The 17,915-nt window shown below is 33.0% G+C and overlaps 1 protein-coding gene and 1 long non-coding RNA gene across 2 annotated transcripts in view; one reads left to right on the top strand and one right to left on the bottom strand.

Annotated features, from left to right (window-relative positions):
• Positions 1-735: 735 nt before the first annotated feature.
• LOC141376888 (uncharacterized) overlaps positions 736-17,915 on the bottom strand; it is a 129,052-nt gene continuing 111,872 nt past the window's right edge. The window contains exon 4 of the long non-coding RNA XR_015504733.1: positions 736-846. This is a non-coding gene — a long non-coding RNA (uncharacterized LOC141376888). The remainder of the gene's footprint in view (positions 847-17,915) is intronic.
• On the top strand, positions 9,237-16,356 carry LOC137496779 (legumain). The gene is made up of 11 exons (XM_087277098.1): positions 9,237-9,315; positions 9,511-9,596; positions 9,789-9,886; positions 11,653-11,734; positions 11,821-11,891; positions 12,161-12,236; positions 13,416-13,478; positions 13,848-13,914; positions 15,112-15,230; positions 15,573-15,662; positions 15,871-16,356. Exons 2-11 carry the CDS (start codon positions 9,531-9,533, stop codon positions 15,907-15,909), a joined length of 771 nt encoding a protein of 256 aa, XP_087133224.1. The 5' UTR covers positions 9,237-9,315; positions 9,511-9,530; the 3' UTR covers positions 15,910-16,356.

The raw sequence follows: 17,915 nt of genomic DNA, 5'->3' as shown, positions 1-17,915 counted from the left end.
CAAAAGAACAGCTTCAAATCACATTTAAACAAACAAAGAATAAAAGAAGGAACAGTCCAACTGGGAGACACAATAATAACTGAATGTATTATAGTTCAACCAATGAATAAATCAATAACAGTCACAATCACAGCAGCTCATGTCATGCATCCATACATTTGAACACCACCGTATGAACAGTATAATTCATCCTCCATAATTTAAAGGATAGTTGCATAAGTAATGTTAAGATTTACGTGGTGTTACCCGCTGACAAATGCACAATTTAAGTGGTAGCCATTACAGCATTGAGTAGATATTATATTCTGCTTCCTTCCCTACAGAATTTCAAAGCAAATATTAAAATAACAACTTACAATTACATTTAAACAAACAAAGAATAAAAAAGGAACAGTCCAACTAGGAGACACAATTATAACTGAAGTGTATTCTAGCTTAACCAATTATTCAATCCATAGATCAACATCAAACGCTATATGTTGCAATCTTAAGCAGCCACATTTACAACTTTTGTGTTAAAAGTCTGTCACAGTAGCTCATTTAATGCATCCATACATTATAAGACCTTTGTATGTATAATTCATACTCCATAATAGAAAGCAGGGTCACTATTTTCACCTGAACCTCACAGATCAGTACATAACGCCGGTGTAACGTTGCCTTTAATAATGTCATATTAAAAGTGAAATTCTAAACCAAAGGCAACCGAATATTGTGATAGTCAGCATCATCTGATCTCTGTCAAGCAGCTTTTCTAAACAAAGCAAACAAACATAGACTGAGAGTCCTACCTTTGATGAATTGTCTTTTGCTTCACCAGGAACTCACAAGTGACTCCTAACAGAGCTGAAAGATAAATAGATAATTATTTAATTAATTAATTAATTAATTAATTAATTAATAAATATAATAAAATAACTGAATAAATACAACACCCTGATTGAAAATAAAACTATGATGAAAGCTGAAAGAAATGCACAGACCCATCAATATTGATTATTTATTGTTTAAAATTTCTGAATATGGCAAGATAAGCTGTATTTTTGCTTCAAATGTCTTAGTCTATTTCTTTTTTTTTTTGTATTGTGTTCTTAATTTGCTGCATTTAATGGATAATCATCCAAAATAATGAACATTTAAATAAATCAAAACTGTTGAAATACAGTACATAGCATATTTATTTCACAAAGCCAAACCAATACAACAAGTACTTTCCTACTGTAAACGCTTCTAAATAAAATGAATTTATTTTACTTGCGCAGACATAATTTTGTTTCAAAAGTGTGAGACTAAATATTTAATAAAATTTGGTAACACTATAATAACTACACACAAAAAAGAATTTATTAAGCATTAGCAAATAGTCAATTCATCATTTAAGCACTACATTATAACTACACTATTATTATTATTATTATTGTTGTTGTTGTTGTTGTATTCTTAACAACTGTACTTTCATATTTTGTAACTGATTCATTTTTCATTATGAAATTAAGTATTGCATGATATACAAAGCATTTAGGAGAAGTCAGTGGTTTTAGTGGATCCTTAAAACGAGTTATTAATTTATTAATAAACTATTCAAATCAACATTTATATATCTTATAATCCAGGCATATAGAAATAATAACTATATGTAAATAAATGCTTCATGAACACAACAACTGTGTGACCTAATCTATAGTGAGGACAATTTAAGCTTTATAAATCCCTTGTAAATGACAATAAAAGTCCCAAAATAAAGCAGATTAAAATATATTAATGACAGAGTGATCATAGCAACAAATAAATAAATAAATCATTACAAGATGCACAAATGAAACATGATATATAATTACTTAAAACATCCCTGAATAACTGTAACCAAAATGTCGGGTAACAACGCAGTTGTGGATCCATGTGTAGCTTTATTTAGGAATGTCAGACAGGCAATGGTCAAGGGGTGCAAACAGAAGCATGAGAACAATCCAGGAGCACAGGCAAATGGTCAATAGAGCAGCAAACAATGAAAACAAAGAAACAAGGCAAGGGTCATGGAACACGAAAAGACTAAACATAGAAAACACTTATGCTGCGTTCACACCTGACGTGGAAGAAGTATCAAGTGCAAGTGATTTACATGTTAAGTCAATGCAAAGGCATGAAAAGACATCCTGCGGCGTGTTACGCGAGAATGAGGCGGCACAAATGATGCGATTCACGCGAATAAAGTAGCGATAGTTGAGTGTTTTGTGCAATTGACGCACGTTTCACGCAAATCTCTCGAATTGGAAAATCTGAACTCAAATCTGACATTCGTGTCGCGTTAACAAATCAATAACTTGCTCTTGTAGGGATTTGATTGGGAAATAGCGCCAGTTGTTGGTGTCCCGAGGGAAAATTCTCCTGCCGACACTGAGAACTGTTGATCAAACTGGTGCTCTGTCAGAAGCACTGCTGAAAGCCTCCATCATCCAGGTACATACAGTACTGTGTGGGAATGTGATCTGTGTATATAGTCTGTGTATTGATCAGCTCCCGGTTGTATCTGTCTAATAATTGGTGATTCCAAAACAGGTGTGTGCGAGGTGCATGACAGGAAATGTAGTGCATAAAGTGACAGTATTGTAGTCCAAGTGAAGATGCATGTTTACCAGCGATTTGCAAGCATGGATTGCTTGTGATCTTGACAATAACACTGAAATGACTATTGTTATACTATTAAATTATTAGATTTAACAATGCTTGTTTCAAGGAAAAGCTCATTTAATTTTGACATATAATTTCTTAAAACAAGGCAATTTTTTATTGCTTGGCTAGAAAATGATTCTTGGTTTAAGAATATTTAGATATTTGCACTAGAAACAAAACAAAAAAAATCTAAAAAAAAAGCTTTTTTTTTTTGCAGTGTACAGCCTAATCATAAGCAGAGGCGTGCTTCTCTGTCTTCAACTTTAGCAGCAACTTTAATTAGAGAGATTTCCTTCTGAACGGTTTAAAATGAGACAAAATAAAAGAGGGAAAAATCAACTTGACACTGTGATTGATTGCCTCTAAGTCCACCTGACACTGAAATGAGAATGTGTTTGACGACGAGCTGCTTCTTTCTGGATGTGAAATTCAAATGCTGGTGTCTGCGAGTCGTCACACACGCCGTGAGGCTGAACGCTCCAGCACAGGCACTCTGTCTCTGTCACACAACACTGAGATCCACACCTGACGGACTGATCTCATCTCACCTGCGCAGAGATCAGACCCACAGCACTGCTCATCATCTACAGAAACCCTTCAGACAAAACTAGTCAAGCTGCTGGACACCAAATCTAGAAGCAGCAGTCGTAAAATCTCGTAAAAAATAAAACGTATTGTCAGATGTGGAAAGAGTAGAGTGAAAAATAATACTCAAGCAAAAGTAGCATTACCTTTAAAAATGTAGAGCAAGTTAAGTATCTGTTTTAAATATGAATCAAACTACAAGTAGCCTAAAAGAAGCCCGTCTATAAGTACTCAAGAGTAGTGACCAGCCTTACACTCCATCCTAACATCACAATTCACGAGACAACTTTTCACCTCATGAGAAATCTCGTCATGATTTAGCCTTGTCCTCCCTACTAATCACCAACTAAACTCAGCAATTTTACCACATTTCATGGTTTCTTGGGAAGTACAAAACGACAGAGCACCCTCCAACTGCACATTCATAAACATTCACTTAGGCCCAATCCCAAATCTACCCCTTAGCCCTTTCCCTTACCCCTACCCCTCATATTGCGCGTGCATGTGAAGGGGTGTCCCAATTCTCTTTAGCTTGAAGGCGTACGGCTTAGGGCAAGGGGTGTACACCGCTTCAAGCGAAGATTAGAATACAGATTAGAACAGAATACACCAGCCACAGCTGCACCCGGAAGTAAGGAGATCTGCAAATTTAGTATATTTGTCATTATTACGAATTTTTTACAACAAACAAACACGTTTTTATATATTTATAACCGCATTTGTGTTTTTTCATCACACTTTAAAAAAAATAAAAAATCTAAAATAAAAAACACTAAAATATGCAATCTATAATCTCTAATCATAACTCCTATATAGCAGTCCCACAACATTCTGACACTCGATGACACTGGAATACCTTGTTAGAAAAGTCTGGTGGCTGGAAATGGGCTTTTTACACTGTCTGCTATAATGCTAATGCTGTGTTTGTGTTTACATAGATAAATAAGGCCACTGTGTAAATGCGCAGTATAGTTACAATCTTTTTGCCACATTAGATCGTTATGATAACATATATGCCTTCAGTGATTTCCTGAAGATAAATACCAAAAAATAACACAACTGGAATGACTACAGCAGTCGCCATCGTCTGATCTCATATGAAGAGATTGCGATGACATATTATGACGTGTGCAGGTGCTCTAGTGCTGTCCCAATTCTTAGGGGTAAATTTTGAAGCCCTTCCCCTTCACACTCGGTTGTCAAGTGTGAGTGCTCTGAATCGGGGTTAGGTATGGTTCAGTTGGCCGGGACAGGTGTTTTTAGTTCATAAATGAAGTATCTCTGATTTAATTGTATTGTATCCAAGCATTAATGCTCTACCGCATGGTGTTGCCATATGGCAACATAATATTTGTTCATTTTCCTGCCACTGTTTCTTTAAGACCATTATTCTAATATTTTGTTGGAAAGAGAAGAGCTTTGTGTAGCCAATGATGTGCTTTGGTTAAGTCACATGACATGCACTGTTTTTCTGTGGCGTGATTTCTGACAGACAAGTGTTTATTGTGAGTAGTTGCTGAATGCTAATGTAAATGTCAATAAAAACAAAGGATCAAATTATGTCAGATCCGACAAAAATATCTGGAACATCACCTCCAGTAAGTTATGATGACATATTCACAACTCGTTTTTGTTATCAGATTATTATTATTTTTTTTAATCGCTCAAATGTGTGTGTTGCCAAATGGCCACACTGTCCAATAGTGAAACATGCAATATTGCAATGGGTTGGCTAGCTTGCAAGGTCAGCTGTGCACTTTTGAGCTACAATAGCATCATGAATGCTAGTAATATAATGTTGATTAGTCATGTGGTAATGGCATTTGCATTATGGATTAAATCTAGTTTTATTGGCAATACTAGTTTTGATTAGATATGAATACAGGGAACAGTGTATTAGCGGGCACCACCATGTTCTATGATAAGTGAAAGAAGAAAAGGTCAAAACTGGCTCTTCCTGCAGATAAAAGTGAGGATGAGATGGGTTTCAGTGACCATGAGAATGATGCAGATTGAACATTTGATAAGAGCAGTGATGCAGACAGTTCAAGTAGGTTAGCCCAAAACAGGCATATATAGTATAATGTATAAATATTGTTAGCTAGAAGCTACATTATTCTGATGCATCTAGATAGACTAGACTTGTTATTTATTTGATATAATATTTACTGGAGAAAATATGTATATTTACTGTATGTTGTATACACGATAATACAATTTTAGGTTTGTTTTTAATAATATTCAGCAAAAAATAATGGAATGAATGAAAGCTGTTGGATACGGAGACCCGGAAGTGATGTGATGGTGGGGTAAAAAGAAAATAGGTGTAGGAAAAAAAAATGGATGGGGGAAAAAAAAAACAAGTGATAAGAAAACATATTTTAAATTTTTTTTTTTTTTTTTTTGCGATACCTCGCAAAGATGGTTTTGTGTTATCTCGCAAAACTGTCTCTCCACAAACACTTCCTGTTCTCATTCATGTAAACCCTCCCATTTTTGCCGAAATTCTCCCGTATTTTACCATTCTATCCCACTATCATTCCATCATTAAGTATTTTCCCGTATTTCTGATATATTTTTAATCTTGAAAGCACACTAAAATTAATATTAAAATGTCTGCACTCACTTTCTTTACATTAAAGCCCTTACAAAAATAGCCTACAGGAATCCTGCAGGATTTTCATTTTTTTCTGCAGGAACCTGCTGGTATCCTGTAGGAATTATGAAATCCTGCAGGACAAATTGACAATATGTGCAGGCAATTCCTACAGGTTTTAGAATCATGCAGTACTTTTTGCAGGAATCCTGATGGATTCATTTTTTTTTCCCTTCAGAAAAGCTGCTGTTTTGCAGGAATTCAAAAATCCTGTAGGACACATTGACAATATGTGCAGGAATTTCATACAGGTTTTTACAATGGATCCAAGCAAGTGACAAATCCTGCAGGATTTTATAATTCCTGCAGGACTTGTTGGAATTATTTGTTGTAATTGGAATGAAAGAAATTGTGTCACTTGTTTTTGGTAGCAATACAATATAAGTTCTAACAGATAAACATTACAACAAACAAACAAAAAATAAGAAAGTAAATACATAAATAAAGTATACAAATAGATTATAGGCAATTATAAAAATCAACCATTACACTAAACCATTAAAATTATGCATTTATGCCAACAAGCAAGAGCTCTGCGTCGACCGTCGCCTTTCATAAGCAACCTCTGAACCTGTGAATGCATGTAAGCGCTGGCTGACAGACACGCTCTGTACAATAATCTGATCCCAGATCAGCTTTCTGTACACGCCATTTACAGAGGAGCAAAAGTGCAGACACTTTTGGATTCGGGTGTATGTTTAAACAGACAGACAAATACACTGAATAACATGTAAAGATCTCCATCCTGCATGTTTTATGTTAAACAGCTAATTTTCTCTTAAATGAGCACAAACAGTTTCTAAAATAAGGGAATGCTTTCATTATTGATCTGTGCATTCTTACAGCGAAACCTCTGTTATCAAATTAAACAAAACATTAGATTCATTGGTGCTCACTTGTTTGATAACAGAGGTGTCACTTTAAATGGTGTTTACAGAAGCTGATCTGGGATCAGTTTATTGTACGGAGTGCGTCTGTCAGTCAGCGCTTATACATGCATTCACTTGTTCAGAGGTTGCATATGAAAGGTGACGATCAACGTACAGATTTAATGTAAAGAAAGTGACATAGAATGGATAAATACGGAAGAATTTAGGCAAAAAATGGGAGGGTTTACGTGAACAGGAAGTGTTTGTGGAGAAACAGTTTTGGGAGAGAATGCAAAACATTTTTGCAAGGGAAGGCAAAAAACTTAGAAATATATATTTTCCTCCTACCCATTTTTTTCTTTCACCCATTTTTTTTTTCTCCTACCCATTTTTTTTTCACCCAGCCAATATTTTTCTCCTCCACAACGTCCCTTCTGGGTCACCGTAGTTGGAAAATCAGTTGCTGTTGGAAAGTGTGTATAAGGTGTCATTTATAAGTTCTGTGTTAAAGCTTATAATACTGCAACCCCAATTAAATTATTTCTAACAACAAAATGATTAATTATAGGGGAAGTTCTAACTTTGAAATTTCTAAGTTAGATCCACTGCTGAATGTTGTTGCCATGTCAACATATCATAATGTATAATGTAATAAAATTTTTTTTTTTTTTACAGCACTTCGAGTTAAGAATTAAAAAAAAAAGAAAAACAGTCAAATTTATTTTAATTAATTTATTTATTTATTTATTTTTTATAGACCTATCATGACGCGTGGAGTAGAGGGTTAAAAAAGAAAAGAAAAAGTGCAATGTGCAATTTTACAAAATCACAAACAAACTGTAAATGTAAAATAAAGGCAAAAAGCAAATGTAAATTAATACACAAATAAAATTAAAAAATTATAATAATATTTGTATATATCCTTTTTATGGCTTTATTATTATTATTATTATCATTATTATTATTATTATTATTATTATTATTATTATTATTATTATTATTATTATTCATTTCTACATTTATTTTATTTCCACATGTCTATATTAATTTATTTGTTTTACATTAATAGTACCAATATGACATCTTGTTTTGCAAAAACTTATCCATAAATCATCCATAAACCTGAAAGTTCCTGTCTCACACACATTTGTAACAAATGAATCATTCTTTCTTTGTGAAATGATTTTATGCTTGCAATACAGTTCATGTTGTCTTATCATCTTATCTTATTTTATGATTTATTAAGAAATGACGAGATTACAGAATTGTGAATCACAGTCAGTGATTGTTAAACCTGTCTGTGCCAGAGTTTTGATTACACAGTTTCTAATCTTTCAGTTTCTGAAGAAGTCATGAAAGAAACAAGATTAGATTACATTTTGGCACTTTAAAATATGGTTATTTACTATTATGAACCATCAATGAACAATACACATATTACAGTTTTTATTAGTTTTTGTTAATGATAGTTAAACAAAAAAATACAATAGAAAATCCTGACACCATTGCTTATGAACAAGATAGTCAAATGCCTTTGTCCTGTTTTTATTTTGACAGTTTACTCTGTACATTTTTACCAATGAAGTCAGATTTTTCGGTGTTTTATAAGTTTACTACATTTGTATTATTGTAGTACCGCACTAGTCATCATTAAAAACTCTAAATGAAACATTTCATATAGCCAATATTAATGTTAAATGTGAGAATATTTGCCTACTAAACTCCAAAATCATCAATAAAAAGTTTCCAAGTGTTTAATTATAACACCGCTCAATAGCCGCTCAATAGACACAAATAAATGTATTAAAATCAATCATTTATTTGGCTTATCTAATTCTGAAGAATCGCAGGCCACACAAACAATACTCTTTGTAAAATTAAAACATGCTGATAAAACAAGATTAAACTCTGAACAGCCTAAAGAATGACTTTATCTTTTTTGATTACTTGTATGCAATTTTAAAAGTAACTAAATGTAAACCAGTTTACTTGCTTTCACAAAGCACATCAAATCTGCAACAATCTAAACACCCAAAGTTACATAAGATGAATATATAATTAATAAATGTGCTGCAAAAGTAGTACAAGGGAAAAGATAAGACAGCCCTTTGAAGCTGTTAAAGATGTTTAGATGCGATTAAGAAAATGTAATGTCCAAAAACAAAACTTTCAATAATTGCAGCTCATTTCATCTGCACCCAATGCAAGGTTATTTGTCTTCTTATTTCTTATTTTCAATGTAGCTTTTTAAATGTTTAATCATATTTAGTTAATTTTGTGCTCAAAAGCTTATTGCACGCTATATATTTAATCTTTACAATCCCATTTTTACTAGCATGGAAATAGTTATTACTAACATTGAAATATTGCATAATATTAAAAGGAAAACCACACCAAACTCTCCACCCATGCGTCTCAGATCAAAGTGACAGACATCCTATATAAAGACAGACACGGTCAGCTTAAAGTCAACCAAACACCTGGACGAACACAGAAGAACAGCTGATACTTCACAAATCACCAATCATTTAGAATGTAAATATGTTGTCTTCTATATCAATAATGTTATTGCACTGTACTGGTATATGTACTGGTATTATTTATTGACATCACAATGAGGGGTTGATATTAACAGCACTTCATTAACAGAAAGTGACTCTAAAGCTGAGTTAAAATAAATTCTCACTAAAACTGTTATATCTTTAATTACATTTGTTTTAAATTCCCTAGACTTTGAAAAGCTTTAAGAAATGTCTGGAAAAACTTGGGTTCTCCTTGTTGCTGGCTCAAAGGGCTGGGACAATTACAGACATCAGGTTTGTGCTTCTTTTTCCGTATTTCTTTAAAGACATGTTACTTGGAAATTCCTCAAGCTTTGCTGGACAATAGCTTGTATGTATGACTGTTCATAAACATGGAAAACATCTTTGTGTGTGTGTGTGCGTGTGTGCGCGTGTGTGTGTGTGTGTGTGTGTGTGTGTGTGTGTGTGTGTGTGTGTGTGTTTTAGGCCAATGTGTGCTGCGCATATCAGTTAATTAGAAAACAAGGAATTCCTGAAAAGCAGATTGTGGTGATGACGTATGATGACATCGCTAATAATCCCGAGTGAGTTTTGTCTTGCAGCATTTGGTTTTCATGTGTTTTTTGGTGATTTTTCATAAGATTTTTGACAGAGTATCGTTACACCCTTAATATATATATATATATATATATATATATATATATATATATATATATATACATGTATATATACAGTATATATATATATATATATATATACATATATACATATATATATATATATATATATATATATATATTTTTTTTTTTTTTTTAAAGGTGTAACGATACTTGTATTTGTATTGAATCATGCAGTACGAGACTTTCGGTTCGGTACGCATTACAAATCTAACAATTCAGACAAATATCTAAAAAGATAAAAGAGAATAAGTGTACAAAATATAATGTTTTCTCACAAAATGGCAATAACATTAATGTAATCCTCTTATAACCAACATAGCGTTTGGGAACACTTTGGTTTCGGTACATTTACAGCTGTGGATATGAGACAGGGCTTGAAATTGCGACCGTTTTGGTCGTATATGCACCCGAAATGTTATCTATGCGATGTCAAAATATATTTGGGAGTGCATAAAACTGATGTCGTGCGACCAGTTTTCACAGCAAAATGTTCACCACGTGCGCGGAATTAGGCACTAACACATTAAGCATCTTTGCACCTAAAAATGCCAAACGCAGTGCTCTGGAATGGTTTAAAACAGTTGACATCAACTTCCAGTAAACAAAGCCCGCAATGCTTGCCCCGCCTTCAAGCTCTTCTTAGTGACCCACTGCGCTAGAACAGAACGCGAATGGATTGGTTAATATCAGCTGTCAATCACTTAGTTCCAATGACAGGGAGCTACAACTGCGAAAACATAAAGATCTGGATACGAGAGAATGAAGACAACACTGACAGATTTAGTTTTAGAAACCAGCTAAAGTTACAACTAATGGCACATCTGATCAGTGATCATGTGCTGAATGTCAATCAAGCATTTACACTTTTCCAAGAGTGGATAAAAGACTTCCAGTATTTAAAGTCCGCTATGGAAATGACTAAATCATTAACCAAAAAGCCGGTGGAACAGAGTTTTCAGGGAACAGTGTTTGCCACTGAATCTACACATTTTAAGCATGAGATGTTATTTAATCCTTCATTTAATCATCATAATGCTGTCAATTGTGCGACTGACACCGCTTCACCATCGCTAAAGAGCATGCAATCACTTAGATGAAACTAATTATGCTGCTTATGAAAAGACCTTTACTGCTATTAAGATGACATATGCAAATAATAAGTTATATGTCAATATCAACTGTGCAATATTAGACAGTACATGTGAGAACAGCACAGTTATTATTGTTAACTAATAATAGGGCCGGTTCATTAAAATCTGAGAAATCCTCTGGCTTTTGTGACACCAGTGTCGTATCGAACTGAACTGTGATTTTTGTGAACCGTTACACCCCTAATATATATATATATATATATATATATATATATATATATATATATATATATATATATATACACACACATTTAAATCTGTCAAAAATCTTATGAAAAAATCTCCAAAAAGTTTCAGCATAAATATATATATATATATATATATATATATATATATATATATATATATATATATATATATATATATATATATATATATATATAAATAAATATATATATATATATATATATATATATATATATATATATATATATATATATATATATATATATATATATATAACTTTTTTTAATTATTAATTTATTTTTGTTTGTTTAATGGTTTCTTTTCTGTCTGCAGAAATCCCTTGCCTGGAGACATTCGCAGTGTTGTTGATCAGACAAACGTGTACAAATCAGTTCCACATGACTACACTGGAGATGTAACGTTTTTCTTGTTTTATACATGCCAGATATTGTTTTATGTTTTCGCAAAGTTTCTGAGCACAATTATGCATGTATCTTATAGAAGGTGAACGCAAAGACGTTTCTTGCCGTTCTTCAAGGGGATGACACTGCTGAAAAAAAAATCATAAGAAGGTTTGTGTGGAAGATTGAGTGTTTCAGTATTTTTACTTTTGTGCAAGTATTTAGGGGCCAATCATCTAGTACAGAAGCACTGTGACTATTTAGATGACAGCATCACCTACAACCAAAACCAATTTGCCAAAAATTATAATTTGGTATGCTAATGTACAATTGATTGTGTCAGACCTGCTTCTTCTGTTCTTGGCCCTGTATTTCCTGCTAGCAGCTCACATGATTTTGCACTAAAATAAACAAAGCACCGTTATTTTGATTTGATGCAGTGAAGAAAATGACAACATATTCATCTACATGTCAGGAGTGGGAAGTGAAGGAAAGTTTGATTTTCCTGAGGAGTCTGTAAGTATATAAACAGTTTCAATACATAAAGTTGAAGTCAGAATTATTACACCACCCCTTAGAATTTTTTTTTCTTTTTTAAATATTTCCTAAATGATGTTTAACAGATTAAGGACATTTTCACAGTATGTCTGATAACATTTTTTTTCTTCTGGAAAAAGTCTAATTTGTTTTATTTCAGCTAGAATAAAAGCAGTTTTACATTTTTTAAGAGCCATTTTAAGGTCAAAAATATTAGCCCCTTTAAGCTGTATTTTTTATGATAGTCTAACAAACCATTGTTTTACAATAACTTGCCTAATTACCATAACCTGCCTAGTTAACCTAATTAACCTAGTTAAGCCTTTAAATGTCAATTTAAGCTGTATATAAGTGTCTTGAAGAATATGTAGTCAAAAATTATTTACTGTCATCATGGCAAAGATAAAATAATGCAGTTATTAGAGATGAGTTATTGATGACTATTATGTTAACAAATGTGTTAAAAAAAACTCATCACCGTTAATTAGAAATAAAAATAAACAAGGGGACTAATAATTTAGGGGATTTAATTCTGATTTCAACTGTATATATACATCTGTTATATATTTGTATTTTTTTTGTATGTGACTGGACCCAAAAAGGATAGATCACTCAAAAATGCCTCATTATTTATTCTCTTGCATGAAATTTTAAATCTTCAGAATTTTTTATTTTTATTTTTTTCTGTTGAACAAAAAATATTATGTTTTGAAGAATGCTGTTTGCTGGAACAAACAACCTTCCATTGTCATGTACAAAAGAAGAAAAGCAGCTCAAATAGGGGCGAGTAAATGATGACAGAATTTTTCCTTTAAGGCATCATCCACCTAAACAAACCAAAGCAATGTATTGTATCCATAATGAAATACACACAATAACATCACTCGTGTAAATTTCCTAAAGTGGCAACATGCTAGAGATACAACTGAACAAAATATAAGGTTTATGTTGTATATTGTTTCTGGTTTAATGATTGCGTTTAAGTGATCGGCTTAAAAATAATAGCATTCTCCTGCTTGTTTTGCAATGTTTAAGTGTGTTTATGGCATACGATTGTGAATCTAGGATTTTGAAAGTTAATACATATATTGCAATTAGGGTTTATTGTTTTTATTGGAAAACCTGTTGATTTTAATGTTGATAATAATTTTTTGACAGCTCACTGCTACTGATCTCATCAAAACAATCAACATCATGAATGCCGGAAAAAAATACTCAAAGGTTTGTAGAATATTCCGTGAATTTTGACTGAAGATGGAATCTTTTTTAGCATGGTTTTTACAGTTCTCTTCCGAAGACAGTTTAAACTGATCATCTGACCAAAATCTGGCAGTTTTGTTTTGGCTTTTCCACAGTACAGAATACTGTACATTCCATGCAGCCTTTAATCTGAAAGCTGCTGTACAGTATATTCTTGCTGCTTCTGATCAAGCTTTAGTCCAAACTCAACATTCAGAAAGCACTGCATTCACAAATCTGACTGCAACTACTTTCAAACTAGGCTAAAATGATCTATAAAGACAGAAAACACAAAGAGGCTGAACTATGAAATAAATCATACATTTTCCACAACCTCTATATTTGCTGCAGATGGTGATCTACATGGACAGTGATTTCTCAGCATCAATGTTCACAAGCCTTTCTGGATTAATAAATGGTAAGCTTTTACAGAGTCCTAAATTTTGCCCCTGCCTCAAGGCTGATTTATACTTCTTCATCGAGTGATTGCTGTGACCCATGGCACATGCCTTGCAAGTAGTCGTGCATTTAGCCTGCTGTTTGTGTTGCTCTGTAACAACACTTCCCAAATGCTAACTGGCAGTAGTTTATGTTCCTCTGTGTCGACTTTCTTCGCTTTTTTTTATTTTTATTAAATGCTACCTTAATGTAAAAGTAACTTGTTCATTCAGAGGTGGGAATGGCGGACGTGCAACAACAAAAAGGTAAACACAAAACAAAAGATTTTATGTAGAGTGCTTTCACGGCACTCAACACTTGTAAACATTCGCCCCAATGAGCTTGCGGCTCTCAGCACTGCCCACACACGGAGCTTGCCCTACCTGTTGCCATGAGTTGTTACAATTTTTGAGAGATGTTCGTCAGCGTCAGCCCAAAGCGAGGGCTATGCGACTGTGCAAAGGCAGCACCGGACCAAACATATGTGCTTTACATAGAATTATAAATCAGCCTTTAAAAGTTTAAATTTGTCCTTTTTTTCCCTGAATATATATATTATATATATATATACACAGTTGAAGTCAGAATTATTAACCACCCTGAATTATTAGCCTCCCTGTTTATTTATTTCCCCAATTTCTGTTTAGCGGAGATGAGATTTTATTTTCAACACATTTCTAAACATAATAGTTTTAATAACTCATTTATAATAACTGATTTATTTTTATTTTTTGCCATAACTAGGCAGGTTAGGGTAATTAAGCAAGCTATTGTAAAATGATAATTTGTATTGTAGACTGTCGAAAAAAAAGAAATAGTTTAAAGGGGCTAATAATTTTGATCTAAAAAGGGATTTTAAAAGTTTAAAAACTACTTTTATTCTAGCCAAAAAAAAAAAATATATATATATATATATATATATATATATATATATATATATAATCATATATACACTATCAGACATACTGGGAAAAAATCCTTGCTCTGTTAAACATCATTTGGGAAATATTTCAAAAAGGAAAAAAAAATTTAAAGGGGGTGTAAAAAAATTTAAAGGGGGTAACTTTGTGTGTGTGTGTGTGTGTGTGTGTGTGTGTGTGTATATATATATAAACTAATAAAGTAATATAAGAATTGGGAAACAAAACACAAGATCTAATCTGAAACTGTCTTTCAGTCTATGCAGTGGCTTCATGTGACTCAAGTAATCCGAACATCCCGTATCCTTACGACAGTGAGAGGAGCACTTGTCTCTCAGATGAATTCTCAGCTGCCTGGCTGAAGTTTGTTTCAGCGGTATGTGTTTCCCATCAATGAGCTTCAAACTGCATTTGCCAAGTCTTGACCCTTGTGTTTTTGTGATTAATTTTTAATTTTTTTATTTTTTTGACTAGCAGGACAAAATTGGACAACTGTTGTACCCTTCATAAAAACTAAAAATATAGAATGTTGGAGTCATTTTAGAAAAAGGTCACTAAATGACAAGATTTTTGAAAAATTGCTTAGGTTTTTTTTCTGCTGTTGAAAAGTTGCCTGGGTAATTGTTTACCCAAAGGTCAACAGGAGGGTTAATGTTCAGATCTATTTACATTCGCAAAGAAAACATGATAACTGTGTTTATTTGTCTGAATTTCACAGGCTGATGATCGAACAGCTACTTTCAAAAAGCAGTATGACTACATTAAAAAGAAAGACAAGTCCAAGCCCTGCGAGTTCGGAGACAAGAAGGTATTACAGGCCAAAACTTTATTAGAATATTTCTTCTCTTTCCAAAGATTAAATTTAATATTAATCATTTGAATATATAATCATTAATATATAATAATTTTAATCTCAGTATACTTTAAACATCCAGAAACATTTCTAAACTACTGTCTATTTTTCTTTCCCACTTTTGTAATGTCGTACCTTTTTTTTGTTGTTGTTTGTTTTGCAGTTTGAAAATCTTCTGATCAGCGAGTTTCTGAACAAGTAAGGCTGTTCAGCTCATGGATTAACAAGACTTCCTCCTGAAGCACTGATGAAAATGACCAGCATAATCATAAACAAAATGGCGTTTGGTTCTACTTTCTTCTTTCAAATTTCTGGATTTATTATTCATTTACAATATCCTTCAATCATTTGGGATCAGTGAGATTTTGAAATGTTTTTGAAATGAAATTAAATTGAAAGAAACACTTTAGATTGAATTCTTCTTGTTCTTGTTGAATATACACATTTATTTCCAAACATATTGATTCAGAAGTTTTTTGTGATACTGATAATGCATACTTGTTGTAAATGATATATGAGCTTTAAAATTAAAATTAAAATGTTTGGTTACGTATAAATCATATATTTTGCTAATGAAGATTTTTGTGCATGTGTGTATGTGTTTTGAACAACCAAAAAAATAATAAAAACTGGGAATAGGGTAAAACAATGCAGTGGTTTTGTGTGTTATTTATCATGCATGGACAGGAATTCTGCTCCACAATGTCTTATAATGCATTAAGGATATCCAGTGGATTATTTTGTGTTTATAGAGAATCAGATCTGACTTTGGCATTGCAAACATGAGTATGAACTACTATTAGTCACAGTAAATGAATATGCTGAGTAATGCTGAGTCAAACACCTTTATTTTTATAGTGCTTTATACAATATAGGCTGCCAAAGCTACTGTGCAAAGATGAATAGTGACGGACGGACGGACGGACGGAAAGACAGACAGAAAGACAGACAGACAGACAGACAGACAGACAGACAGACAGACAGACAGACAGACAGACAGACAGACAGACAGACAGACAGACAGACAGACAGACAGACAGATAGACAGATAGATAGATAGATAGATAGATAGATAGATAGATAGATACAGTATTAGCATTAGTGCACTGTTTACATGTGGTACAGGTGAATTGGGTAAGCTAAATTGTCTTTGGTGTGTGTGTGTGTGGATGTTTCCCAGTGATGACGAGTAGCAGCTGGAAGGGCATCCATTGCGTAAAACACATGCTCGATAAGTTGGTGGTTCATTCCAGTGTGGCGACCCCAGATTAAAGAGACTAAGCCGAAATGAAAATGAATGATGTAACTGTTAGAAAACTAATATTACCAGTGACATTAAAGTTAGTGACAAAGTTCCTCCCACATTTTTAACTCATGCTTTAGTATGTTAGTATTTTTTCAGTACTTGAACTACTACACTGTTTAAAAAAAATAAATAAATACTGATTGCTAGAATTTTAAAAGCTGAATCAAATCAACCTTGTGATTCCATTGCACTTATAATATGTTAAACCCCTGATGAAAAGGGACTAAGCCGAAGAAAAATTTATAATAAAAGTTAAAAAAAAAAGTTTGTCCATAACATTTTGGAAAAAATTAACCATTTTAGACAGGTTGACTGTTTATTTTTTACACTAAACATTTTAAAGTTTTTTTTTATTTCACTTTGTGAGAGGTGTAATAGCAGCTTCAGTCAATTGTTCATGCAAAGACAGACCTTACCCCTCGCATATGAGAAGTGACTGCATTTGTATGTTCTTTTGCCCTTTAGGACTCCCATATCTACCCTCTGTGTGTGTGTGTGTGTGTGTGTGTGTGTGTGTGTGTGTGTGTGTGTGTGTGTGTGTGTGTGTGTTCGTCTGAAACAGTAAATATGGTTAAAATAATACTTTTTTGTGTGTGAGATAAAAGGGAAGATCCATTTGTGTAAGATAACAAAAAACCACAGCGGTTCTGTTAAGTGTTTATGGATGTGCGATTATTTGAGACACTAGAGGGCGCTGTGGGTTTGTGTACTAGTGTTACACCACACAAAAAAAATGTAGAAGATTTTCTGGATTTACATTAAACTCAAAAACAACAACAAAAACAACAACAACAAAAAAATAGCAAAATAACTAACCAAATATGTTTCTCTCATCATAGCAAAAACAAAATAAATTATTTATTAGAAACGAGTTATTAAAACTATTATGTTTAAAATTATGT

The sequence above is a fragment of the Danio rerio genome, chromosome 12 (genome assembly GCF_052040795.2).
Source record: "Danio rerio strain M-AB ecotype USA chromosome 12, GRCz13ab, whole genome shotgun sequence".
Lineage (NCBI taxonomy): Eukaryota > Metazoa > Chordata > Actinopteri > Cypriniformes > Danionidae > Danio > Danio rerio.
This window is presented reverse-complemented; position numbering and strand designations above follow the sequence as displayed.